This window comes from Amblyomma mixtum, chromosome 3, assembly GCF_055824585.1.
Source record: "Amblyomma mixtum isolate Tamu chromosome 3, ASM5582458v1, whole genome shotgun sequence".
Taxonomy (NCBI): Eukaryota; Metazoa; Arthropoda; class Arachnida; order Ixodida; family Ixodidae; genus Amblyomma; species Amblyomma mixtum.
In genome coordinates, this window is record NC_143014.1 from 381715626 (window position 1) to 381741206 (window position 25581).

The window sequence follows — 25581 nt, forward strand, 5'->3', positions numbered from 1 at the left end:
GACTGCCGTCGAGTGATCTGCGGTTATATTGAATGTTATAGTAAAATCTCACATTATATAAAAAAACTGCCCTCTTAAACGGTTTCCCACTCGAAAACGCTTCTGTCTATAATTGTTGAGTATGCCACCCGCAACGGTATACGACGAATGGTTGTGTCACAAGTCTGATATGAAAATTGTTTTTTGAGGAATGGAAATGCGCAGTAACTGTCTCACATTTCGGTAGACACCTCAACCGCACCTTAATAGGAGAGGTAGAAAGTCTGGGAAGGCGCAAAATTGAAGGTGCATATGTCGTCCGTTCCAGTCGCTGTCGCAAGCTAGCCTGCAACATTACTACCACATGTAACTATAATAAGGGAGTGGCGTCTCTCATAGCCTCAGTCGCTTTGGGACGTTAAACCCCATAAAAACAAACCATAATGAGGGAGTAATTACTCACTGACGTCCACCCAAGCGCAGCCATACGGCTACAAAGGAAAGCTATACAGCTTCCTCAGAAACTTCGCAGTTAAAGAAAAATTCGTCCTGGTCCGGACCAGGACGAATTTTTCTTTAACTGCGAAGTTCCTGAGAAAGCTGTTACCTCTCCTTTGTAGTGGCTGCGCCTGAGTGGACGTCAATGAGCAATTACTCCCTTATTACAAATCTACTCCACCTTGGGGGATTCCCCTAAACATTTGGTCAAAACATGTAACTATATGCAACGAGAAATCGTAGGACACCAACAGGAACGCTGAAAGAGAAACGGTTGCTCACAATTTTCGTAAGAATCTAATCGGAAAACTGGCGCCACACTGAGGTCGGCCAATGGCGAGTATGCAGGGTGTCCGGGCTAACTTTAGCCAAGGGTTAATAGATAGAGGTAGGCCAGGGAAACCAATAACATACATCTGGCAGCAGGCTTGCGCATCATAAGCAATTTTTTGTTGTGCAATTAATTAATTAGCAATTAAGATAATTGTTTTAAAAGCTTAAATACTGACTTTAGACGGCAGATGTGAATAGCAAAGTTGGAGAGCGCCTTCATAAACCCCCATTCTATTTTATTTGCGATAAAGAAAGCCTCAAGTGTATCTATTTTCCGAGCTCCAAAGAAAGCCCGCGAAATACAAAAAAAAACACGTGACTAGCGCATTCGCGCGCCACGATTGTGCTGTTCACAATCCTGGCTTGAGCGAACGAAATCAGCTGTGGTATTGCGCGACGACCCCACTGCTCCGGCAGGCCCAAATGTCGACGGTGGTTGCACCGCCACATTTGCAGAATTGCTTGCTCAGGCGCCATCGACATATCGGCCTGCCGGAGTAATAGGGTCGCCGCGCCATACCAGCAGCTGATTTCGTTCACCCAAGCCAGGATTGCCCCGCCGCGGTGGCTCAGTGGTTACGACACTCGGCTGCTGACCCGAAAGACACGGGTTCGATGCCGGCCGCGGCGGCCGAATTTCGATGGAGGCGAAATTCTAGAGGCCCCTGTACTGCGCGATATCAGCACAATCGTGGCGCGCGAATGCGTTAGTCATGTGATTTTTTTTTTGTATTTCGCGGGCTTTCTTTGGAGCTCGGAAAAAGGTACATGTGAGGCTTTCTTTATCGCAAATAAACAGAATGGGAGCTCCTGAAGGTGCTCTCCAACTCTGCTATTCACATCTGCTGTCTAAAGTAAATATTTACGCACTTAGGAAAATTATCTTAATTGCTAATTAATTAATTGCAAAACAAGAAATTGCCTATGATGCGCAAGCCGGTTGGTAGCTGTATGTAAGTGGCTTCCCTGGCCTACCTCAAATATCTTATTTTTTAACCCTTGGCTAAAATTAGCCTGGATACCCTGTGTATAGACCAACGAACACGTATATGATTGTCTGAAATGGCGGTGCTCAAGCTTGCTGTGTGCGTCCTACTGCCGCTGGATGATGTCACCTTGTTTTAAGGCGAAATCCTTGTAGCCCGATGACGAGAAAAGCCGGCGGTGTGTGTTAGTGTGTGCGTGTGTACTGGCATATGGTACAAAAAATCCCAGCGATGGCAAGAAAAATACGGTGACGTCATCAAGCGGCCATAGGATGCACATAGAATTCCGGGAGGTGCAACTTCAGGCAGTTATTTGATAAGTCATATATCCATCACTGGTTGGCCTCAATGTGGCGGCAGCATTGTCGACTACATTCATACGAAATTTTGAGCAACCGTTCGTCGCACAGCGTTTCGGGTGGTGTCATAGCATTTCTCGTTGCATATAGCTTACATGTTTTAGTCAAGTTGTAGGGTAGCTTGTGACAGGGGTTCGAACCAATGGCATAAGCACTTTCAATTGTATGATTTCCCAGGCTTTACCTCTTCCCTTACAGAGCGGGTTAGGTGTCCACCATGATAAGATTTGAGAAAGTTACTGTGCCATTTCCTTTCCTAAAAAAAAAAATAATTTGTCTCTTACATTTGCAACCGTTCCTCGTACAACGTTGCGGGTGGTATCATACGGTTTCTCGTTCCATATAGGATGCGTTTCTTAGTCAGGTTGGTGGCTAGCTCGTGACAAGTATTCGGACCGAGTGTCCGAGTGTCTCGCTCTGACCTTGGTGGATTCAGTGTTTGTGGAATCAGCGTTCGGAGGCGCCTCTCCTTTCCATTCCTCAGCGCGCAACCTGCGGCGCAGACGAACGCTCGCGATGGCAAATTAATACTTTCGCCTTCACAGCACATAATTAGCCTTAAGGGCCCTCTCAACTTTTTTTCTTGCCATCGTTGGGATTTTCTGTACCAACTGCGTGCACACACGCACCAGCACACACACACACGGCGCCGGCTTTTCTCGTAATGGAACTAGTAATGGTGACCATTAAGAAATAAATACCATGCGCAATGTTAAACGGCGTGCTGCTAAGTAAAGAGGTCACCTGCATGCTTTACATTGCGCTTCCGAATGTCCACGACGCGCCGCAGTCTTGGCCGCCGCACGACGTTCTTCACCTGCGTGCTGGTCATCCTGGTGTTCGGGTCCCTTTCCTCGCTGGCACCGGGCATCGGCTGGTACAACGCGGGCCGCTTCGTCGTGTCCATGGGCGTGGCCGGATGCCAGGCGACCACCGTCTCGCTGCGTAAGTGGCCAGCCTTCCTTTGTTTGTCCGCCAGGAACGGGCGCGGGAAAAGCCACGTGTACGCGGCACTGCGCTGCTGAGCCGTCGCCCAAGGGCGCATGCTTTGCTACGTGCGACTCGTTCATGATTTTGACAGCGCAGCAGACGAAAGACTTGAATAACACGTCTGGCCCATACTCTGGAAACTATTTTTTGCCGTAAACGCGAGTAAGAAAAAATTCAGAGGGGCACTTTGCTGACCTTAAGAGCGGTGAGGCGAAAGCCTTAAGCGCAGTGTTGCGGCTTGGGTCACTGATGTGTGGTTAAGATGTTAAGCTTCGCCTCTAAGAGTGGAACGCGACAGCGTCTTGCAACGCTGCCAGGAAGTCCACAGAACGCCATCGTCCATTCGGCTGTACGCCTTTCTCGACGGTAAATTAGTTTTTGAGGAAAGGAAGTGTACCTCTCGCATATCTCGGTGGGCACCTGAACCTCGCCATAAGGGAAGGAAGGAAGGAAGGAAGGAAGGTGGGAGTGAACGAAGACGCCGTATTAGCTAGACGCGCCTTTGTTCATTCCAAACCCTCTAGCTGGCATGGCGGAGTGGTTAGCGTGCTCGTCTCGCACTCCGGAGACCCTGGTTCGATTCCCCAACTCGAAAAATTTACAATTCGGTTTTTTTTATTTATGTGGTCTGACTAGAAAGCTTAATTAGGCAAATTGGTCTTTATCATTGCCGCCGCGGTGGCTCAGTGGCTATGGTGCTCGGCTGCTGTCCCAAAAGACGTGGGTTCGATCCCGGCCGCGGCGGCTGGAATTTCTTTGGAGGAGAAATTCTAGAGGCCCGTGTACTGTGCGATGTCAGTGCACGTTAAAGAACCCCAGGTGGTCGAAATTTCCGGAGCCCTTCACTACGGCGTCTCTCATAGCCTCAGTCGCTTTGGGACGTTAAACCCCATAAACTACTGGTCTTTATCATTGCTCTAATGCCATCCATCTTGTCCTGTCACTCACCTGTCAAGTGATGGAACTCTCTAGAATGTTCGACACAATGTCTATGAAACGTCTAACTATTAATGATAGTTAATGATAGTTAAGCATGACTTGCACATTTCGTGATACTATGGTATGGCTAGTGATTGTTAACGTGACCTTAACTTGTACACTGATTAATTAGTGTTAGTTAAGGTACAGGCACAATGCACAGTCCCACATGACACTTCTTAACTCCTACTTATTACCAATTATTCATTTAGTCATTAAGTACAATGATATAATCATGAAATCACTTTATATCATGTTCCGATGTCTTTCGATTGCACCCAATTAAGTATCCATTGGCTATTGATTGGCAAATGCACATATAAGGCATGTATCCGAAACGCGGACACATTTGCTAACACGTCTCGGTCATGACAGTATGAGGCATTAAAGGCTTTCGCCTTAATATTTTGCCTGCCATATACGTTGCCACTAGCAATCGTCAAAGGAAAGTCAGAAGGCTCAAACAGCGAATGAAAAGTTCACAAATCCCAAAGAAGACTGGAGGATACGCGAGTCTGCGTGACGTTGCTCTCCTCGTCCTCCAACCTATAGGCCTAACCATGTGTTTTTTTTTGGAAGTGCGGTGAATATGTGCCTGTTGCCCTTACAGCGCTTCTCGTGTGTGTGTGTGTCGGGGGGGGGGGGGGGGGGCGTGCGTGCGCGCACATGTGTGTGAGAGATGAGTGCCCGCACTACAACTCCTGGGTTAGTCGCCACACTCTATTAGGAACTGTGTTCTTGGATGAACGACATAAATTGACAGTCATAAAAGTTTTTATTTCAGTTTTTTTAGCACTTTAGCCTTTTTAAACCATATGTCCTTCTCAATGTCATTTCCTAGTGTAGCGTTGTCATCAGGGCTATGGATGGCATTGAACTGTGTGCTAAAGAAACCCAGGGCAAGAGCCCGTCTACATACGCCACCTGTGAGTGGAGTGTTACGGCTACTACGCCCGCGCCTACGATGACGACGGGGAACGCAGGAACGGAGCCTAAGAACTGCCATGTATAACATTCTGAAACAAAAGTTTGAAATATTAAATTATTGGAGGGTATTGTTAGAAAATATTGAAACTAATGGTCCATTTATTTCGATGTATAGCAAGATTTTTCTTTTAGAGTGTTTTCATCACTCGCATCGAGCATTTAAAACTACCATAGAAAACCAATGGGGAACGCTTTTGAAGACAACCTAAACGCTAATAGCTAAAGAATTCAAGACTGCCGACTGGATATTTGCGGATATATTGATTCTTACACTGAAATATTACAATATATGAAAAAACTGCGCTCATAAACTGGTTCCAGTTCAAAAATGCTTTTGTCCAGGATTGTTGGGTATGAAACCAAATTGGAAAGCTGTTGTCGTCACTCGAACCCAGAGGCTATTGCAAAGCGGCAGATATAGCATTATCATTATGTTTCGGCAAGACTTTCCCTTCGGCTAGTTGGACGTTACAAGACACGTCTGGAGTAATACGAACTGGCCCGAGGAAACAAGCACGAAACGCAAAAAGACGGGGGGACAAAAGTGCTAAGTCTTCGCGCTAGTCCTGTCTTTAGTCTTTCGCCCTGGTTTCCTCACGCGAATGTGCATTTCTCAGGATGCGTTTCGTGGTGGCTTCTTTCACTTTTGAGCTTTAATCCGAGCATTCTATTCTTCAAGTTTCCCGAAATGGATATCCGGGACCGTAGGTAGCCCGTGATCGACGAAACAACTTCGTTCTGCGCTATTTGGTTCACTTCGGCGCAGTATCGGCAACCATGGAAGGAATTCCGGGAAATAACAACATCAAGTACTCTTTTTTCCAGGATGTTGTGAACGTTGCCGTGGTGTATCGGTATAAGTAGAGTTTAGGAGTTTCATTCCGTTCTTCTCACTTTAGCAGGTCTCCGATATGACTCGTTCATAATGGGCGTACGGCGCCAACAAAATAGACAAACACCAAGCGCAGATGGAACAGACCGCCCCTCGCTAGTAAATTTTATTGAAATATCGCGTATATACACTGAGCATATAGTTCGAGGTGATTACGTTTGCACAGTCAGCGCAAGCCCAGCAAAAATCAGGATCAGGTCGAAAAGGCAGAAAAAAACGGCGTTGATAAAAAAAAAAACAGGATATTACAACACATTCCCAAGGATTTCCTTCTCAGCCTCATACAATGGTGCAAAAATCTCGCCCGCAGTGCGTTGGCTTGTTTTTTTTTTACAAATGAAAAAAAAAAAAAGAACTGTGAGTTCCCGCGCTATATTTTATTATTTCTGCCTTGAATCTTTGTAGCTGAAAAGTTTTGCTCAGGAGTACGGCCCTAGCAGTGCATCGGAAAATGCTTTCACTATTTGTCATGCTTCACGCGTACTGCCTAAATTCATCGTTAAAGGGCACTGAGGGAAATAGCGTACTAAGGAAGACGGTGCGCTGGGCAGATAGATCATTCCTCGGGAACATTACCAGCATTTTTCAGCGCGAAAAGGTGACTGCGTTGCTGAAAAAAACGGCAAATGAAATTTCGAATACCCTTTCAGGTTCACGTGTCAACGACCCTTATGATGGTTGCCTTTTTTATGCTGTGCGTTCGGCGGAGCTCTTCGGTCGAACAGAGGAGCCGCTTCAGAACGTGAATGCCGTTGAGAGCTTGAGGTTCGGAACTTGCTGCGTACAACGGCCTCACGCAGGCTGTGTGGGCAAAATGCTAGGCGAAAGGCTCAGCACTCATGTTTTTTTGTGTACGGTCGTTCTTTTCGTGTGGTTTGCTCTGTTTTTATTGTGAGACTGTTCGTATTCTTGGCTACGCCCGCCGCACTGCTTTCCTCGTATTTCGATGGTAATTGCCCACTTATGGCGAAAGAGCGTTGTGCAGGAAAGCAAGGAATCAATTGTCATCGGCGAAGAGTTCCCGCCAACTGGCGCAATCGGAGGGATACGCGAGGAGTGCCGCCGCGTAGTACACCGCTTGCACAAGACGAGCAGTCTCGGACAAAAATTTTCACTATTGAAAAATTGTAAGATACTCGTGTGGAAATATTGAAGGTAATGGCCTATTCTTCTGATGAGTAAAAAAATCCCTTTTTTTTTAACGGGTTTGCATCGATCGCATCGAACAGTTAGGGCTGCCATAGAAAATCAATAGGGAACGCTTTTGTCGATAACAAAAACGCTAATAGGTAAAAAATATTCAAGACTGCGGTCAAGTGGTCGGCGGATATATTGATTTCTGTGCTGAAATTTTGCATTCATAACAAAATTGCGTTCATAAAGTGTTTCTCGCTCAAAAATGCTCTTGTCCAGAATTTTTGGATATGACGAAATATTGTGCCCTATCAAAGCTCTGTTTTAGATAAAAATGGCATATATTTATAATGAAGCAGCCCTCAACTATCACTTTATCGTGACTCAGTTTTCCTCTATAGTGTCTGTTTAATGAGATTCTCCACATAAAAAATGGGGATCTCTTATTTAACACTAACAGCGCAATTGAGAGGCTCCACGCGCCTCACGTAGTTACGCGCAATGCGTTGGCATGTGCTGCAGTGCGAGCGTATAAGTGTTCGGTGTAATTAAAAATAAATCACTTGCCAGTGGAACGACTTGGCTGCCTGCCTCCGGTCGGGCTCCGTGTACGCACGTCATGAACGATGATGAACGCACGTTGATGAACTTCACTCTGTCATTTTAAACTTGCATTCCCGCTTTCCTCGTGCGACCTACTTATTGTCCGGCGACTTCAATTTCCCTGATATATACTGGAATAATTTCATTGCTAAATCCACCCCATCGAAAAACTTTGTCGACCTTGCTCTCATGTTCAACTTCACTCAGATGGTCACTGCGCCAACTCGGGGTTCTAACATTTTGGATTTGATTCTCGTCTCTAATCCCGAGTTAATTAAGTCTGTTCAAAGCATAAAGGGCGTAAGCGATCACAACATTCTCTTATTCGACCTCTCGATTACGTTACAACATCGCCAACCTGAAACCAAGTACATCAGGGACTACAACAAAGCCAATTTTAACAAGAACTAGATGTCTTTCTTCAGCATTTTAGTCCCCTCGCTAATTATGGGGAACCTGCGCTGAAGTTTGCCGTGTACACACAGTCATACACACAGCATAGCGAGAGGAGCAAGCAGTTTTTGGTGCACTCGTAGTGCTATTCCACGCCACCTTCCTGAGCTTATTGGCGTGAGCTTCTGCGCACTGTCGAAGCAACACGTGGTGCGTGTCAGTTATCTGGGTTATGTCTACAGAAGCGAGGCAAATAGTGCTATCAACCAAACGCGGCTTCTAATCGTTCAGAATGTGCACTCGCGTTTGCAGCGGCCCAAGCGACTGACGGCAGCAGTTTTTAGTCGAATAGTGGAATAACTGCAGTGCCACCTGGGCAGAGCAGGCTCCCCATAGAACAGTTGAACAAAATTGGTCCCTATTCAAACACAAAATGCTGTCTCTCATCGACAGGTTCGTTCCCCTGGTGCGCATTCGAGGGGATGCTAGCAAGCCTTGGTTTTCTAATTCATTGCGAAAACTAGCCAGAAGAAAAAAGCGTACTTTTCGTGCAGCTAAGCAAGCGGATTCTCCCCAGAAGTGGTCTTCCTACTTTAAAGCGCTACGTGAATACACGGGCCAATTGAAGCGCTCCAAACGAAATTTCTTCCACCAAGACCTTCTAACTATTCTACGCGACAAACCGCAAACATTTTGGGGCATATTAACCTCGAAACGCTGCCCTCCACACATGTCATTGACCAATTCTGATGGTTCGTATGTACCATGTAACCAGTGCGCAGAAGTAATGAATTCGTATTTTGCTTCTGTGTTCACTCATGAACCCACTTCCGACGTTCCTTTCCAACCATGTTTTAACTACTCCAAAATGCAGCCGGTCACAATCACATCTGAAGGCATAGCGAAACTAATAGGTAACCTTAAGATCTGTAGCAGTCCAGGCCCCGACAAGATATCGCCTAAAATTCTAAAAGGCACCAAACTGGTTTCCAGTTTGATTTTACAGATAATTTTCAATCAGTCTATCGCCACAACATCAATTCCAAGTGACTGGAAAAATAGCACCGTAACCCCTGTACACAAATCTGGCAGCCGTTCTGACACTTCGAATTACCGCCCCATTTCTTTGACGTGCATCTCTTGCAAACTGCTAGAGCATGTACTGTATTCAGCCATTGCATCACACCTTGACGCCAATTCTTTTTTCTTTCCGAATCAGCATGGTTTCCGCCGAGGCCTTTCATGCGAAACACAGCTATTCGAATTCACAGCAGACCTTCACCTTAATCTCGACTCCGGCTTTCAAACTGACGTCATTTATCTGGACTTTTCTAAAACATTTGACTGCGTACCTCATCGTCGCCTCATGGCCAAACTTTCGAGCCTCCATCTTGACCCGCTGGTTTTATCGTGGATCCACAGTTTCCTTTCTAACCGTTCGCAACGCACTAAAATAGACAACCACCATTCTTCAGCCACAAACGTCATTTCGGGTGTTCCTCAAGGCTCTGTGCTCGGCCCTCTTCTTTTTTTGGTATTTATTAACGACCTTCCTTGCAACATATCGACGTAAATTCGCCTATTCGCAAACGACTGCATTCTGTATCGACGCATATCATCAAACAACGATCAAGTCCTCCTCCAAAATGACCTCAACGAAATAACCAACTGGTGCACCCGGTGGCTGATGACATTAAACGTCTCAAAATGCAAGTATATGACAGTATCACGTAAACGCAATAGCTTAAATTACCAGTATTCTTTAAGGTCAATCCCCCTAACACAAGTCGAGTCCTACCGGTACTTAGGAATAACGATCACTAGCAAACTTTCATGGTCCGAGCACATCTTAAACATAGTAGCTGAAAGTTCGAAATCGCTCAACAGACTGAGAAGGTACCTAGCCGTGTCCCCTCCATTCATCCGCAAACTCGCTTATGAAACATTCATTCGTACTAAACTAGAATATGCCTCACCTATTTGGAATCCGCACCAGTCATACCTAATTGAAGCATTAGAATCAGTACAAAGTCTTGCAGCCCGATTTATTACTTCATGTTACGATCGCAGAACCAGTGTTTCTGGCATAAAATCATCGCTTGGCATACCGCCACTGTCTTTTCGCCGTAAAATTTCCCAACTCTGCCTTTTCCACAAGTTATACTACAGTTTTCCTCAATTGCACTGCACACTTCTACTCTCGCCCAATAGAACATCTCGTCGTCTTTTTAATAGTCTGAGCCTACAGCGTCTGCATGGTTCCACCAATGCCTTTCAAAAATCCTTCCTGCCATCTGCCATTGAACAGTGGAATGAGCTGCCTGAGGTAGTTGTAACTGAGCGCGATCCAAATAAATTCAAAACCCTGCTTTTATCTCATCTTTTTCCTTAACGCACTTGCAGTGTAATGCCCGACACTTTTCAGTACCACCTCTGCACATGTTACGTTTTTGAACCCTTGTCTGCTAATCTGTGTTCCCGTTTTCCTCCTGTTTATATAGCGTGATGGCCACAGTGTACCTGTGATTGTTCGCTTTTTCATTTTGCAATGCTCTTTTAACAATTGTTTTGCCTTCTTGAATTTTATATTTCAAATGTTCCTATTGTTTGTGATTTCGTTTTTTTGCTCCACCCTTATGTAATGCCCCACCTAGGGGTCCTTAAGGGAAAATAAATGATGATGATGATGATGATGAACAGTGGCGAGCGCAGCATTGAGCCTTTTTAAGATGCGACTCGACTTTCCTCTCCGTCTCTCCCCCCGTGCCCAGTGATGGAGATCATGCCGCCGCAGTACCGCATGATGATGAACGTGGGCTTCGGCATCGGATACACCATCCCCCTGCTGCTGCTGCCCCTGCTGGCCTACTACATCCGCGACTGGGGATACCTGCAGCTCGCCACGGGACTGTCGGCGCTCATGATGGTGCCCTTCTGGTTGTAAGTGCATGCCACTGCTCGCATTAAGGCTTTGTGTTGCGGTCGATTTGCATCATGCATGCAGCGCTTCACACGCAGTCGTCTGCGTCTCAGCGTAGATGTCGCCAGGACACGGCACTTCTCCCGAACACAATGCCCCTCTCTGCTTGCGGGGTCTCCATTATCTCGCAGGCCTCGAAGAGTCCGAAATTAGCCTCGTCTATGACGGGCGGTCCGGCACTGATAATAAAGCACTGAAACACAAGAAAGTCTACATCACAGCTCGAGTCGAGAGGTGCAGCTCGCTGCTCAGTAGCGAGGACGGCGCGCTAGACTCAGCTGCGCCGCATTATTTTGTTTTTATCACACCTGACTAGAAATCTTTATTTTTGGAGCATTTGGTTCCTTCTTTCTTCTATGTTCAAACCAACTTTTAAGCCGGCAAAGCTCTTCTGGACCCGGCTACCACTCTTTTGAAACGACCAATTCGTGGCATGTTCCAAAACGTAGAAGAATCTCATTTTTGGTTGGCGTTCTTTTCTGACTTAAATTCCTTTCCCAACTCCATGTGCTGCCTATATGTGCCCACACTAGGCACGTATATGACACATATGCACTCGTGTGAAGCATATACGTGCTCAAACGAGGCACATTTATTGAAACATATAACTCATATGCTGCCTACATTAGTTCATACGAGACATGAATGCGACACGTACGTGTATAACTCTGAAAAAAAAATGCGAATTCTTGCGAGACATGAAATCATATGACATTTCTGGGTAGGGTAGCCTTTCTTGACACTGGTGCATTAACCCCCTAGCGGACTTCATCGAGTCACGCTCGACATAAGCCTACGATCATTTTTGGCTTAGGACAAGTTAAGCTCGTCGTGTCCTTTATGTCCGTATAAGTTAGGTTTAAGGCAACTAAGGCTCATCCAACGCCGTTTTCAGTTTTGCCGACAGATTTTAGTTCTCCCGACGAAATAAAGATTTTTCTATGAAAAAATATAATGGTGTTTCTCGAATATTACCCTGTCCTGAAATATAAGAAATCGCAATTTCGGTACGGTTGTGGAAAAAAAAAATGGACCATAGGGGTTTGAAGCGAGTTTACCTTGTGCACAGGTATATCCAACCCACCGCAAGAAAGCTTTTTTGAACGCCAGACGACCTTACCAGCCAAGACGGGGCTTTGCGCTATGGGGACGATTGTGCCGTAATAAGTGAACTGCCCTCTGTTTGCGAAAGCAGAGACTATTGATAACTGCTTTGTGCAGTGCCCTGATAATGTGCTTCTTTGGAACATTCTTCAGTGGGCTCGGAAGAATGACACCGAAATCACGCCCTAACTGGTTTAGAGGGATTTAACGTCCCACAGCGACTCAGACTATGAGGGACACTGTATAGTGGAGGGCTCCGGAAATTTCGACCACCTGGGTTCTTTAACGCGCACCGACATTTCGCCTGCATCGAAATCCGACCGCCGCGGACGGGAGCGAACCCTCGTCTTTCGGGTCAGCAGCCGAGCACCGTAACCACTGAAGCATCGCGGCGGCTGCACGCTCTAACTGTAAGATTTCGGCCTGTAACGCAAGACTCCAGGACTAGGTGTGACGTTTACACGTTCATGGGCCTGTTTAACCTGTATAAAAGCCGTATCGTGAATAGGCATTTAGAAACGCCGCTTTAGACGAAGTCTCTGCTCGGAGCACTGTGCGACTACGTTTCGCAAGACGAACCTCCTGAATGGTTGCCCTTTACGCATGTGCGTGTGTCTCTGAGAATTTAGAAGTGCAGTTGGAGTGATGGCGTGATGGCGTGATGTTGGTGTGAAAAATGTATGCCAGGATCGCAGCATCCGATGTGTTTAAACAAGATATCAGGAGACCCAGTGTTGTTTTTCTGCTATGCGACGTAGATAGGAAACGTGGGGCGATGTCCGAGTGGTCGAAGGCATTAGGAAACGAAGCTGCTCTGTTTTTGTCACCGATGGTTTGAATCCCGCTCGGGGCCGATTTTTTTTTGCGTGGTAGTAATTTCTCTGATCCCATGAAATCCGCGGTGTATGCGCGTGTGCGTGTTCGTGCGTGCACGTGTGAGCCTTCATCCTCCGGAGGCGCCCTCCGCTGGCTACACTTCCGGGCACCTACCAGTAAAAATGCACTCCCACACACGAGCCTCTACCCACCTCTACCCTCCAAAAGCTCCACTCGCCCATCGCTACCCTCCAGTAGCCCTGGCAGCCCCAGAATGGAAAAGTGACCGCGAAATCCACTTGAAAATGCAATTGGAAGGCGCGATGAATGTAAAAGTGAAATCAACAACCGATACTTCTAACGCAGATTTGTCACATCACATTGTATGACCGCCTGCACATTTCTTCGGCTAGACAACATTCGGGCGGAAAGTTTCGGAATTTTTCAGATAAATTTGACCTCATGTTCGGCGTTAGGTACGGCCTCATCCTCAGCTTCAAGTCCACCGCGGTTTCGAGACGATGACGACCTTCATTTGCTGAAAATCTTAGCCCCAAAATTTCATTCGTGAAACTGTTTGGAAGTCTGGTGGATCAAAAGTAGAGAAGAGACCTATGGGCGCGGTATTGGGCGTCAAATTCGAGTTAACCTCTAAGTTGCGCCTCTGTTGGTAACTTTTTTTTTTCTGCTTCGGGTGAAAAATTTTTTAAGATGTTTATCTCCGTTTGCCGCCGAGAATGTCTTCTAAAAGAATCTCATGCATCAAAGTACAGTGGCAGCAACCGTAGGGCAACCAGCGAAGCATCGATGAACTTGTGAAATTTAGGAGCCGCTCCGCCAGATTTCTTTGCCCAAATGCAAAACTGCCATCTTGCGAGAAGACGAACGGTGTAACGCACTGAAGACAATGGATTTTCAGCTATAGGAATTGCGCAGTTTATGGAAACCATTCATTTATGTAACTGCGTCTTCCTACGCAAAGACTGCTTGAAATATTTGAAATTTCGCGTTACCAGTGCAGCAGATTGGGGTGGACGTTGATGAAATATTATGGGCCTCTCCTTAGTTCCACTTAGGCGCATTCGTTCACCGTTTGGCGTGAAATGACTCTATTCTTTCGGCGAAGCTCAATTCATTGGCCACAAAAGCCGCCGCTGGACGGCGTACTGAACCTAAGCCAAACATTTCGCGTAATGCAGAAACGTTAACGTGTGCCGTCGCTGTAGTGGCCACGCCTTCTCTTCCTGCCCAGCATCCTGCAAGAGTCTCCACGCTGGCTGCTGACCAAGGGCCGCATCGAGCGTGCTGAGAAGTGTCTGGTGCGCATCCTGAGGATCAACCGACGGCCCGTGCCAGACATGGACCAGATCATGAGCGACCTGGTTCTCTTCGCCAAGTCGGTGAGCGCAACGCATCTCATGCCGAGCGAATCGGCGCTGGTTTTCCCCATGGGTTCAAAGCTCATTTTTGGTATCACTTTTAAAGAGACAAGGAGCGCAAGCTGGACTTGCCTTGAACGGATAGATTACCGTGTTCTGGCAGCAGAGAGGCTTGTTTCACTAAACACGGAGCTTTTATAAGCTAGGAAATGTTAAAAAAAAAAAAACTCACAGGACGGTTGCCACTGTGTAACGCGAGATTCACCAAACGCTGTTAAAAAGTTTTTATATTTCACAATACATTGAGGTACAGAATATGAGAGCAACGTCATATCTGTATAGTTATGAGCGCACATTTTAATTTTCCAAGCAAACGCGCTTTTCGAGTTGCGCTCCTCTCCAGTCTGCCGCTCTATTGGCGGGCGGCGCCAACGTCGCTGGCCCTTTCCTTGGGCGGCGCGGTTCGCAGCAGGCGCTGCAGATGGACCGTAGCACTATGTTCCTCCGCTCTAGCCATACTCTCCCTCCTCCTTTCCTGGTAGCTACTCTTCGGATGGTTCCCGAGGTAGTCACGCTAATTCTCCTTCTTCCATGGCAACTACCCTACGGGTGGTTCCCGTGGCAACCACCCTCCCGTTGCACCCTTTTACGCTCTCGCCATACCCTCCCCCATCAGGAGTAACCATCCTCCATGTTGTTCCCGTGGTTACCACAATCTGGTTACGCCCACTACTACTACTACTACTACTACTTCCACTACTACTACTACTACTACTACTACTACTACTACTACTACTACTACTACTACTACTACTACTACTACTACTACTACTACTGCTACTACTACTACTACTACTACTACTATGCGACTGCTACTGCTACTACTACTACTACATTGCTACTGCTACGACTACTACTACTACTACTACATTGCTACTGCTACGACTACTACTACTACTACATTGCTACTGCTACTGCTGCTACTACTACTACTACTACATTGCTACTGTTACTGCTACTACTACTACTACATTGCTACTACTACTACTACTACTACTACTACATTGCTACTGTTACTGCTACTACTACTACTACATTGCTACTACTACTACTACTACATTGCTACTGCTACGACTACTACTACTACTACTACATTGCTACTGCTACGACTACTACTACTACTACATTGCTACTGCTACTGCTGCTACTACTACTACTACTACATTGCTACTGTTACTGCTACTACTACTACTACATTGCTACTACTACTACTACTACTACATTGCTACTGTTACTGCTACTACTACTACTACATTGCTACTACTACTACTACTACATTGCTACTGTTACTGCTACTACTACTACTACATTGCTACTACTACTACTACTACTACTACTACTACTACTACTACTACTACTGCACCGACGCAAAATCCAGGCGCTTAACAGCGGTCGCTGTAAAATGGTATACAGATATTGCCCTCACCGACTGTTTCCGCAAGCAGGGTGCGGTCTGTCAAGGCAAGAGCGAGGATTCCTGAGGTTAGGCCACACAGCGATTCACTTTTTTGCGGTGATCAAGGAGTCCCCTTCGGCTTTGATGTCACAAGTTCTAATGCGGTGGCGGGATAATCATTCAGTCCAGTTTTGTCTGCAATAAACTCGTCTTTCGTTCATGCTTAAGCAGCGCAGAAAACAGGACGAAAGGGGAAACGGGAGACGACACGAGCGCTGTGTCGCTCAGCGCTCCCGTCTCCTCTTTGTCCTGTTTTCTGCGCTGCTTAAGCATGAACCTATACCAACTAGCCCAGTTTTCCGTTCTCGTCTTGCGCTGCCGGACAAACACCAGCTTAGTCAGACAGAGCCATGCAATCAATTTTTACTAAGGACCAAAATTGGATGCAGTTATCCGCAGTGCCACTTCGGGGCCAAGCGCTAATAATTCATACAGCTGCTTGCCCTGCTGCATTGTGAACTAGTTACATGCCTTGTCCGAAATTATCCAGGTGCATAAATGTTTCAAGCCTTTCCGCTTAACTATATGAAGAGACGCTGTTTTCGAGTGCTTATACCTGAAAGGTACGTAGGTGCACTTACACAGCTCTGAAGTTGATGGAACCCTTTCGCGATAAAGCGGCCACGGTAAAGGGGAAGAAGGTCCTTAAACCTTTCTTGAATGTGCCTCGGGGTGGCGGCGGATTCTGTGATGCCAGAAAAGCAGGCATTGTAGAGCACCTGTATCCTATCCTATACGAACAGAGTTGCGACAGGGTTTCTCAGCCGCAATATCTTTGTACGCCATCTGCTGAAACGACTAGCGACACCCCTCTTGGACTTGGCAACTTTAGTCGGAAGCCACATTTGTTTATTGCATAGGTATTTGCCGATGCGAGCGCCTCTTCATGGCGAGCAACTCATTCATCGCAGCAAGCGTACGTTTGCCGGTCGCCGAGAAGCGGCGTTCGCAGCCTTGACGCAAGGTGTGATGGTCGGCATGTTCTTACACTATGGACGAAGGAAAACTTCTTTCCTTCCTCCATGTCTTACACCGTGGTCGGCATCCATTGATGTTGGCGCCGATGACCAAGCATGTTAAACATAGGAGGATATGGTCTTGTGAACTGGTGTGGTTTCCTCAAGAAAGCTGTATAATGCCATTAAATAGCGGCATGCAGCCCCAGGAACGCCAATGCCCTCTAAAATGCGATTGCGCGTTACGTTATTTGGCGCTGTTATGCTTTTTTGGTCGTACGGCGAAGCCTTCTGGTCCGATTACGTTAATTATGCTGATGAATTACTATGGCACAAGGGCACCTGCGACCAATGAGTGCCATGGCACAAAGTATTTCGTCTACTCAAGCCCAGACATTTCACCCTAATTAAGCTGAGCACCAGGCGAAGGGAAAGCTTGTATCTATTGCATCCACGGTGGGCACCCCGCGGCACTGGGGATCGAACTCCGCTTTTCTCGCATGCGTCCTCCCGGTGTGTCCGATGCATAAAACCAAAGAAGTGAGTGAGAGGTTGTGCGCTTGTTTTACATGTTTGGCATGTTTGAACGTTAGCGAAACGGTTCCACCTTTCTATGCCGTCCGTGTCCCTTCGTTCAAGCTGACCTAACCGAATGGCTTTTTATTTTTCCATCGATACAAAATAAAACAAAAACACCACGTAAGGGACACTAGGTTGAGTAGTAAAGTTTTCTGAAGCATTGCATCAGTCGTTTGGAATTATATGTGGCGCTTCACAGCTTCCCCTGTTTTCTCTCTGCAGGAGTCGAAAAAAACGACGGCGTTCCACTTCGTGGACTTCTTCAGAACGCCCAAACTGAGGCGGAACACGCTGGTTCTCTTTGCGCTGTGGTGAGTGGGGGCATGTTTGTTGCCTATCCTTTGTTGAAGTGGTTGTCAGTGGAGGGTGCATTTATGGTGTAGTCGTGATGATGAGAATGACGTGACGTTAGGCTCTTTGGGTGCTACAGTCGCAATCGCTAGTCGTATCATACCCAACAATTCTGGACAAAAGCATTTTTTCACAGGGAGAGAGTTCACGACTGCAATTTTTTCATATTTTTTCATTTTTTGTTAGATCTTGCTATAACAACCAATATATCCGCAGATATTCCTGCAGCAGGTTTCTATTTTTTTTTTGCTATTAAGGTTTTTGCTACCCTCAAAAACGTTCCCCATTCGTTTTCTAAGGAAGACTTCAATGCTCGACACGAGCGATGGAAAAAGTTTAGCAGAAAGATTTTGCTATAGATCGGAAAGATAGACCATTACCTTCAATATTTCCATAGCAGGGCATTACAAAATTACATTACATTACAAAAAAGACAGGTGGGCATGACTGCCTGTTTAATAAACTATAATTCCTGGGCGACAAAGCAAGCCCCATGTCCCGAGCCGAGTCGTTTCGTGAATGAATGAAAAAGTTGTGAAAAATCTACGCGCACTACCGCTCCGCCTCTCAATTTAAAGTGGCTGCGGAAGGGCCTCCGAATAAAGGTATGTTATGCCTGGGATGTTAAACGACGCCGCTACACGAATTTCAATCGCGCAAGAATATTTTTTAAGGTGTTTTATGGAAGCTCAGTTATCGGCAGACAGGATTTATATTTCAGCGTCTCCGCACCTATCCCTCTCCTTACGTCATTTTTTGCACGCTCAAAGGTCGGCACTCCTTCGCCGGCCCAACCGCCGACGCGTGCGGGAATTCCCCGGGGGGCGGAGCTTCCTTACCCTCCGGAGCGTCGCTGCTGACTGGCCGTGGCCATGGCAGCTGCGTGACGTCTGAACGAATCTGGCCAATAGCCACCTCTTAACCGGCATACGCAAGAGAGTAAGAGGGAGGAGGGCGCGAGCATGAAAAAGTTGCCGTAAAGGAATCGCGAACTTTCGCGCGCGATTGCTAGCACTCTTATGCGTTCTCTGACCGAATTTTTAAGAGCTGTATTTGCAGGTGACATGTTTGTGCTGTCTCCCTGTGCTTTCATATATTATGGCGCATGCTACAGATTGTTACGTATTGTTTCTTCACTTTTTTCCTCTCCTCATGCCATGTCCTCATGCGAGAGTGTAGTATGTGAAAACAAATAAATTTTATTATTATGAGGGCGCGTGCCGGCGTTAGTAACCAAAGAACACGGAAAATATTCCCTGCTCCTTGCTGTACGCTGCAAGAAAAGAGTGCCAAAAGCCGATGGGCTGCAGGCTGTGCTGGACACAGAGCCTTACTGACAGAAGACATCGCGAAATATATTACTGCACAATGCACATAATACGCTTATCGGTAACTGAAGTGTGTGGCTAAATTAATGTAAAAAATTTGTTACCGTGTGGGAGCGATCGATGTGTGCGATATTAATGTAGACAAAAACTGTCCCTTTGTTTTCCCTTTCGAGTGTACGAAAGACGTTACACCTGATGACTGACACGTGTCGGGATCTGTTTTCATTTTTTTTAGACATATTACTGTTTTTGTGGCAATTTTTTTGCATAATTAAAGCCCAGGAACGTTGAATCGGGTGCTATCAGGTGGCGGTGAACAAATGACCGCGTTCTGTCGCAGGTTCATGGGGTCGTTCGTGTACTACAACCTGGTGCTGTCGTCGACGAGCGCTCCGGGCAACCCGTACTTCAACTACGCCATCTCTTCGGCCAGCGAGATTCCCGCCGCCCTGCTGGGTCTCTGGGTGGCGCGCCGATGCAGCCGGCGCCGCTCTCAGTCGCTCTTCCTGCTGCTGGCTGCTCTGGCCGTTGTGCCGCTGCCGTTCCTGCCGAAAGGTGCGCTTTCGCTACGCGCTCACAGGGACAATAGCGTGGGGGAAACAGGAAAGAACACTGAATCCTGCTCGCACAAAGCTAAGCGTGGGCAGAAAGCCAGATGTGCCACCGTGAGTTTCATCTGTTCTGTTTCATCTGTTTCATTTTTCAATCCTGTGGGCCTTTCTTAGGCTCACACAACAGGGAGCCCATAACCTTGCACATGCATTTCGAAACATGACTTACAAAATGCGCAGTCAATACACGCGTAACTACTAGTGCTGATGCTAGGCGTGTAGCTGGAACGTCCACCATATTCAGAATTCCTCGACATCTGGAAACACTTTATCATCGACTTCGTCTTAATGCTGCATATACAAACGGCTTACGATACCGTTTTAGACAAATGGACAGTCCGCACTGTGACAACTGTGCCGCGATAGAAACTGTGGAGCATATCTTGCTTGAGTGCCCTGCATATGCTAACGAGCGTGCGTACTATGAACATTGCATGCAGAAGCTCTGCTCAGTGCCCCCTACAATGGACAAAGTTTTAGGTCCCTTAGCCTGCCTTAGGCAACATAGACTTGCAATGACTTTTCTATTCACATGTTTAAAAGACATTGGACATCTCGATAAGCTTTAAATTCACTTGCACGTCACCTTCATGCATTCTTCATGCAGTGAACTTCGTCAGCCCATTTGACGGACTATGCACTCCATCACTCCATAGGTTACATCAATACTCGCCATTGCATCCTTAGTACCCATTTCATGGCCGCATTTTATCTTCGTTTTTTTTTTTACCTCTTCCACTCTGCTCTCCTTTTGTCTTTATCTCCCAAATTCCCCTCCTTACGCAGAGTAGCATGCCAGCGATTTTTAAACGCCGGCTAAATTCTCTGCTCTTCATTAAAGAGTCTCTCTCTCTCTCTCTCTTTCTCTCAGGCATAACGTTTTGTGCGTCAGCTGTAACGGGCTCTACAGGCCGTAGGCTGCGTAAACATTTTGAAAAGCCTAATACCCCATGAACGCAACTTTCTGAACAAACGCATACAGGCACTCCGTCGATGCGCCTATGCATCTGACGCCACAACATAATCCTCTTCAAAAGAAAACATCATTCTGGACCATGCATAACGACTCGTAGAGCCAGTGCTCAAACTCAGATGAAAATGGGGGAAATGTTCTTCACCCAATCTATGATTGAACGTCAGGCATTTTAAGGTGCACTGAAGAGGAATCTGAACTCGTCTTTTTGCCGCGGGAACTCGACCTACACGTTCTGAGCATTCTTAGAAACTGCGATTTATTGCCCTGTGTGGCTGATTTTCCTAATTATATCGAATTAACGTCCGGCTCCCTCCTTTTTTTTTTGAATTCTCCCTCGTACGGTGGGCGGAGTCGACCAACGCGTGGAGTGCCTTGCAGCCAGCTCCGTGGAGGCTTTGTTTTCGCTTTATTTTGTTTTTGGGTTTCCGTGAATAAATAGTTTCATTTGCAGATAATATAGCCGCAAAATAAGCCCGCATAAATAAAAATACGTGCAGACTATTTGCTTCTACGGACTACTACGTATTACTCCGCCGATGGCAGAGCGGCAAGCCGCCGCGGGACTGGCTGAAAGGCACTCCACGCGTTGGTCGACTCCGCCCACCGTACGAGGGAGAATTAAAAAAAAGAAAGGCGGGAGCCGGACGTTAATTCGATTTAATTAGGAGAATCAGCCACACAGGGCAATAAATCGAAGTTTATAAGAATGCTCGGAACGTGCAGATTGAGTTCCCGCGGCAAAAAGACGAGTTCAGATTCCTCTTCAGTGCACCTTTAATACGAGACCTGTGCTACGTAACTCAGAAGCCAACGCAACGCTGAAAACTTCCAAAAAGAAACAGAAAAAGACTGTAAGAAATGAAAGACGGTCACAGAAACGTCGTTGCCCATTTGGAAGTGCAGAATGAAGTACAACTGCGAGCTGTCGTGAAAGCTGCGTACCTTTTCTTTTGCAGTCGCATGGCGGCGCTTGAGTGGGTTCTAAGGAGTAATGACCCGCATAGTACACATTTGCGCCACCTTAGAGAAGTTCCCTAAGCACATTTCACTGCGGAGCAGTACCGAGCATACAATTGTAGGGTGTACGAACAAATATTTAGAGGACTATGCTAGGAACGTTGCGCTGAGTAAATCAAATATTTGACAGTGGCTAAAGTAAAGCCTAAGCTGAAAAGCCACCCTCGAGTGCAGAAACGGCGGCTATATTCATCTAGGCAGCTTACAGCCTCTCATGCACCGCTTTATCGCCTGGAGTATACCAGGGTGCAGTTGCGGGCTAGTTTGTGTGACCTGACAAAAACATGACAGCGCAAACAGAGGACGAGGTAGAGACAGCGCCTGTGTGCCGTCCGTCTCTACTTCGTCTTGTGTTTGCGCTGTTCCCGTTTTCGTCACCGGCAGTGTAGCAGGCCATAGAAAAATTGTGGTATGATATTCTACCAAAGAAATATGTTATCAAGGGCCTGGAAAACCGTGGGCTCATGACCTATGCGTGTGTTGCGTACAGAAGCAATCAATCTAGTGTAGAGCCCTGGAGTGGCCCGCAGCGCAACAAGTGATGTTCCGCCCGACCGCAGCTGCCGCGTTCCGAGGTCAGTACTTATATGGGAGTGGCTACCCTATGTTCTAGGCTGCCCCTTCAAGAAGGTTTCTATGCGGCTTTAACATTAAATGAGCGTCGTTCGCACGGTCTGAATTATGCGGGAACTTCGCGAAGGACAGCAGTCCGAAATTTGAGCTCCAATCGGCTACCGCTTAGGACTCTGTCTAGTTGCCGTTAGGTAGGAATGGGTGGTTTTCCGCACGCCCTTTTCGAGCCGTCGCCTCACCCTTGCACAAAGTATTCGAAAGCAATGTCAGCGCACAGCTGAAGCGAGGTGCAAGTTACATATTGGCTTCCCCGAAGCGCATGCAATCACGTTCAACGCGCTCAGCGCCCAGTCACTGCTAGCCGCCACAACTTCGCAACCGCGCACGGCACTTCAGTCCCTAAGCACTGGGCGACCTCGGTTGTGCGTGATGTACTTCCCCGCTCAGTGCCAACCGTCTAGTATTCCTCACCTGTATGTTGTGTCATGTGCCACCGCGGTTCATGAGCTGCTACCCTCCACGACATCGCGGCCGCGCTGGACAACTACACTCCATGTGCACAGCCCCCCCTCTGTGGTGTGTTATGTACCCACGCCGTACAGTGACTCTTTACTGTGCAACCTCGCGGTCACGCATACAGAGAGCCCTCTAGCCCTATACCACCTCTGTGGTTTATCATACCCCCGCATTTGGTGAAAGATAGCCACCCCGATCCCGTGGCTGCTCTCGGGGACCCCAACCCTCTCTGCGCCACCTTTGTGTACACCCCCGCCGCACGGTGACTGCCAGACGCTACAATATAGTTGCCGCACATGCTAACTGTAGCTCTCTGGCACTGTGCCACCTTTGTGGCACAAAAATTATTTTGGGACTAAGAACCAAATTTAAGAAAAAAGGGTCCAGGCCCGTGCCACTAACCTTTGTACACTCACATCTGGCGCCAGAGGGTATGCCGCCAGAGGTAGCCGCCGGTATTTTTTACTTACTCATTAACATCATACCCTATAGCGCAGAAACGTCAAAGCAGGGGAGTGGACTAACATAGAATCTACTGAATAGCGTCATCAAGAAACTACAGGCAAAAAAAAAATTGGCAGTGGCTTAGCTCTGCTATGCCAGCATATACGTATCGTAAGCGGCTAACTGCCAAGCGACACCCTCGGGGTCTGATGAATTGAGGTTTTCCAGGCTTCTCTGCCGACTGGCAGCGGCTCGACTCTCTTTAACCTCAATGTAGAGCGCACTGCATCAACCGCATGTCCCGCGCATTATATACGCATGGTGCGCCCTCCTCGCGCATGCGCAAGCGCGCGGCAGTCGTAAACACAGCGGCGGGCGCACGCGGCTCCGGCGAGTCTGCCAAGACTGCGACGTCACTCCTCTGGAGTGCGCCGACCGGCGGAGTGTCGGAGAGAAGCACGGGCGCCGGCGGCGGCGAGGGCGACGCAGAAGCGTCTCTCGTGACGTCACGCGGCTGCCGCGCATGCGCAATATGGTCGGCGCAGAGGGCACTCGAAACTCCTTCCAATCCGCGTAGTGTAGCTTACGCTGCAAAAAATGCTCTGTATCTCGTGGTCGAGAGCAGGCGTAAGCATCAAATCGTTTGTGCTGGTGGCATCGCAAATTCCAGAGACTGAACCTCATTGCGAGGCAAGGTCTCTCCTCGGCCAAACACAGCCATCTGTCCGCCATGCCCATCAGGCGGGAAGTGCAGCATGTAGTGCGTAGCCTTATGGAGGCATGGCGCCATCCTTCGTCGCGTCGCCAACCCGTTGTATACAGTGATAGCGGGGGAAGGTATTGCCGCGGGCGCGAGGATTACACACCAGGTGCGGCTCTCTGACATCGCGCACACGTCGCTAGGACTGCGCGTGCGCCGCTTGGGCTCCAGGGCAGAGTATAGGCTCATTCGCTCTGCGTGCTGGCTTCGCCCACCACGGGACTAGGAAGACGCTGTGGTTGACGCATGCGCTGCTCCGGCGGCAGCGCGGAAAGTAGCCACAAGGGGCAGGCGGAAAATCACCCCAAAGCATGACCCAAAGTTCGTTTAAGTTCGGCTCTGTGTTCTCCCTCTGTTCTGGCACCAAGGTCAATCCCGGCGAACCCACAACGGGAGCTGAAAGGATTTCATGCTTAGTACGGAAATGCCGAAAACATCTATAACGGCGACATTCTAAGAAGACAAGCCTATACTTCGTGTTATCCATTCAAAACTTGACTTGAAAGTGTAGCGCTTTCTCTTTTGCCTTTCTACAGAAGACAAGGAACAGAAAATGCCATTATGATCTTTGCTATAATTATTTTTGGGCATAGGAAACGATCAGTATGGTGGACGCATGCTGATGATAATGGGTGCGATGCTGGTCTTGGAGTCATAACTCACATCTGGAGGCGGCCGTAACTCGTAGGTGCGATAACGTAAACAAAGCTGGGATGCAGGGAGGTGCATATAATACGTGATGATAGCCAGCAGAACTGGGTGCGCTGAATGATACTGTGTGCTCTTTGCGTGTGAGGAAGGTTTTTGTTCGAGCAAAATAAACTCAATTGGAAGTTGGCGCCAATCCTGTCTGGATCTCTCGCGCCAATTTGCTTTCTGCACCATACATGTATATCTCATCGTCTGTTTACGCAACTACAGTTTTAATCGCAAGAAACTACTGCCATATAAACTTAGTTAAGATATGCTGCTAGGTTCCGGGTGACGCATATATAACAGCGATGGTCACATCCGCTCGGCGTTTTGGTGGAGCAGGCGGCAGGAATACGTAGTCGACTTGCGTCTGCATCGCGTCCAATCAAACATTGTAGGATGTGTGCTAGCAGGTCTTGGTGAAGGCTGACCTGAGGACGATGCCGCAATTCTACTTTGTAACTACAAAGACTTTAAAGCTGCCAGAGGTGAGACAGAGAGCGGCTGCTAAGAACGAAGACTGATATGACCTCAGTAAGGTCAAACGGTATGCGAGTACCGCATATGCCTTCCACCTGTGACGAACAATTACTTGGTTTCTGGCTCAGTGCGCAGCTCTTTTAATCTAGCATCACAATAAAGTTTTCTGTGTTTTTTTTCGCCCTCCTTTAGGCCCACGGTGTTTGCTTGAAACAGGTTCGTAGTTTCCACTTTTAATGTTGTGCCCATTTCAGTAGAACATCCACGCGCTGTCAAAAAGTTCTGCTCGAAAGACAGCATTGAACTTACCATGACGTGGATCAATTATTCTACATTTAACCACACGCGGCCACGCGGACTACATAGCGAG

The 25581-nt window shown here is 47.5% G+C and overlaps 1 protein-coding gene across 2 annotated transcripts in view; it reads left to right on the plus strand.

Annotated features, from left to right (window-relative positions):
• The window catches only part of LOC149357026 (organic cation transporter protein-like), a 76268-nt gene that overhangs the window by 40213 nt on the left and 10474 nt on the right, over positions 1-25581 (plus strand). For both annotated transcript variants that reach the window (XM_089584409.1, XM_089584410.1), the window contains exons 4-8: positions 2946-3100; positions 10904-11072; positions 14285-14432; positions 17685-17773; positions 19482-19696. In XM_089584409.1, coding sequence (XP_089440535.1) covers positions 2946-3100; positions 10904-11072; positions 14285-14432; positions 17685-17773; positions 19482-19696 — 776 coding nt within the window. The remainder of the gene's footprint in view (positions 1-2945; positions 3101-10903; positions 11073-14284; positions 14433-17684; positions 17774-19481; positions 19697-25581) is intronic.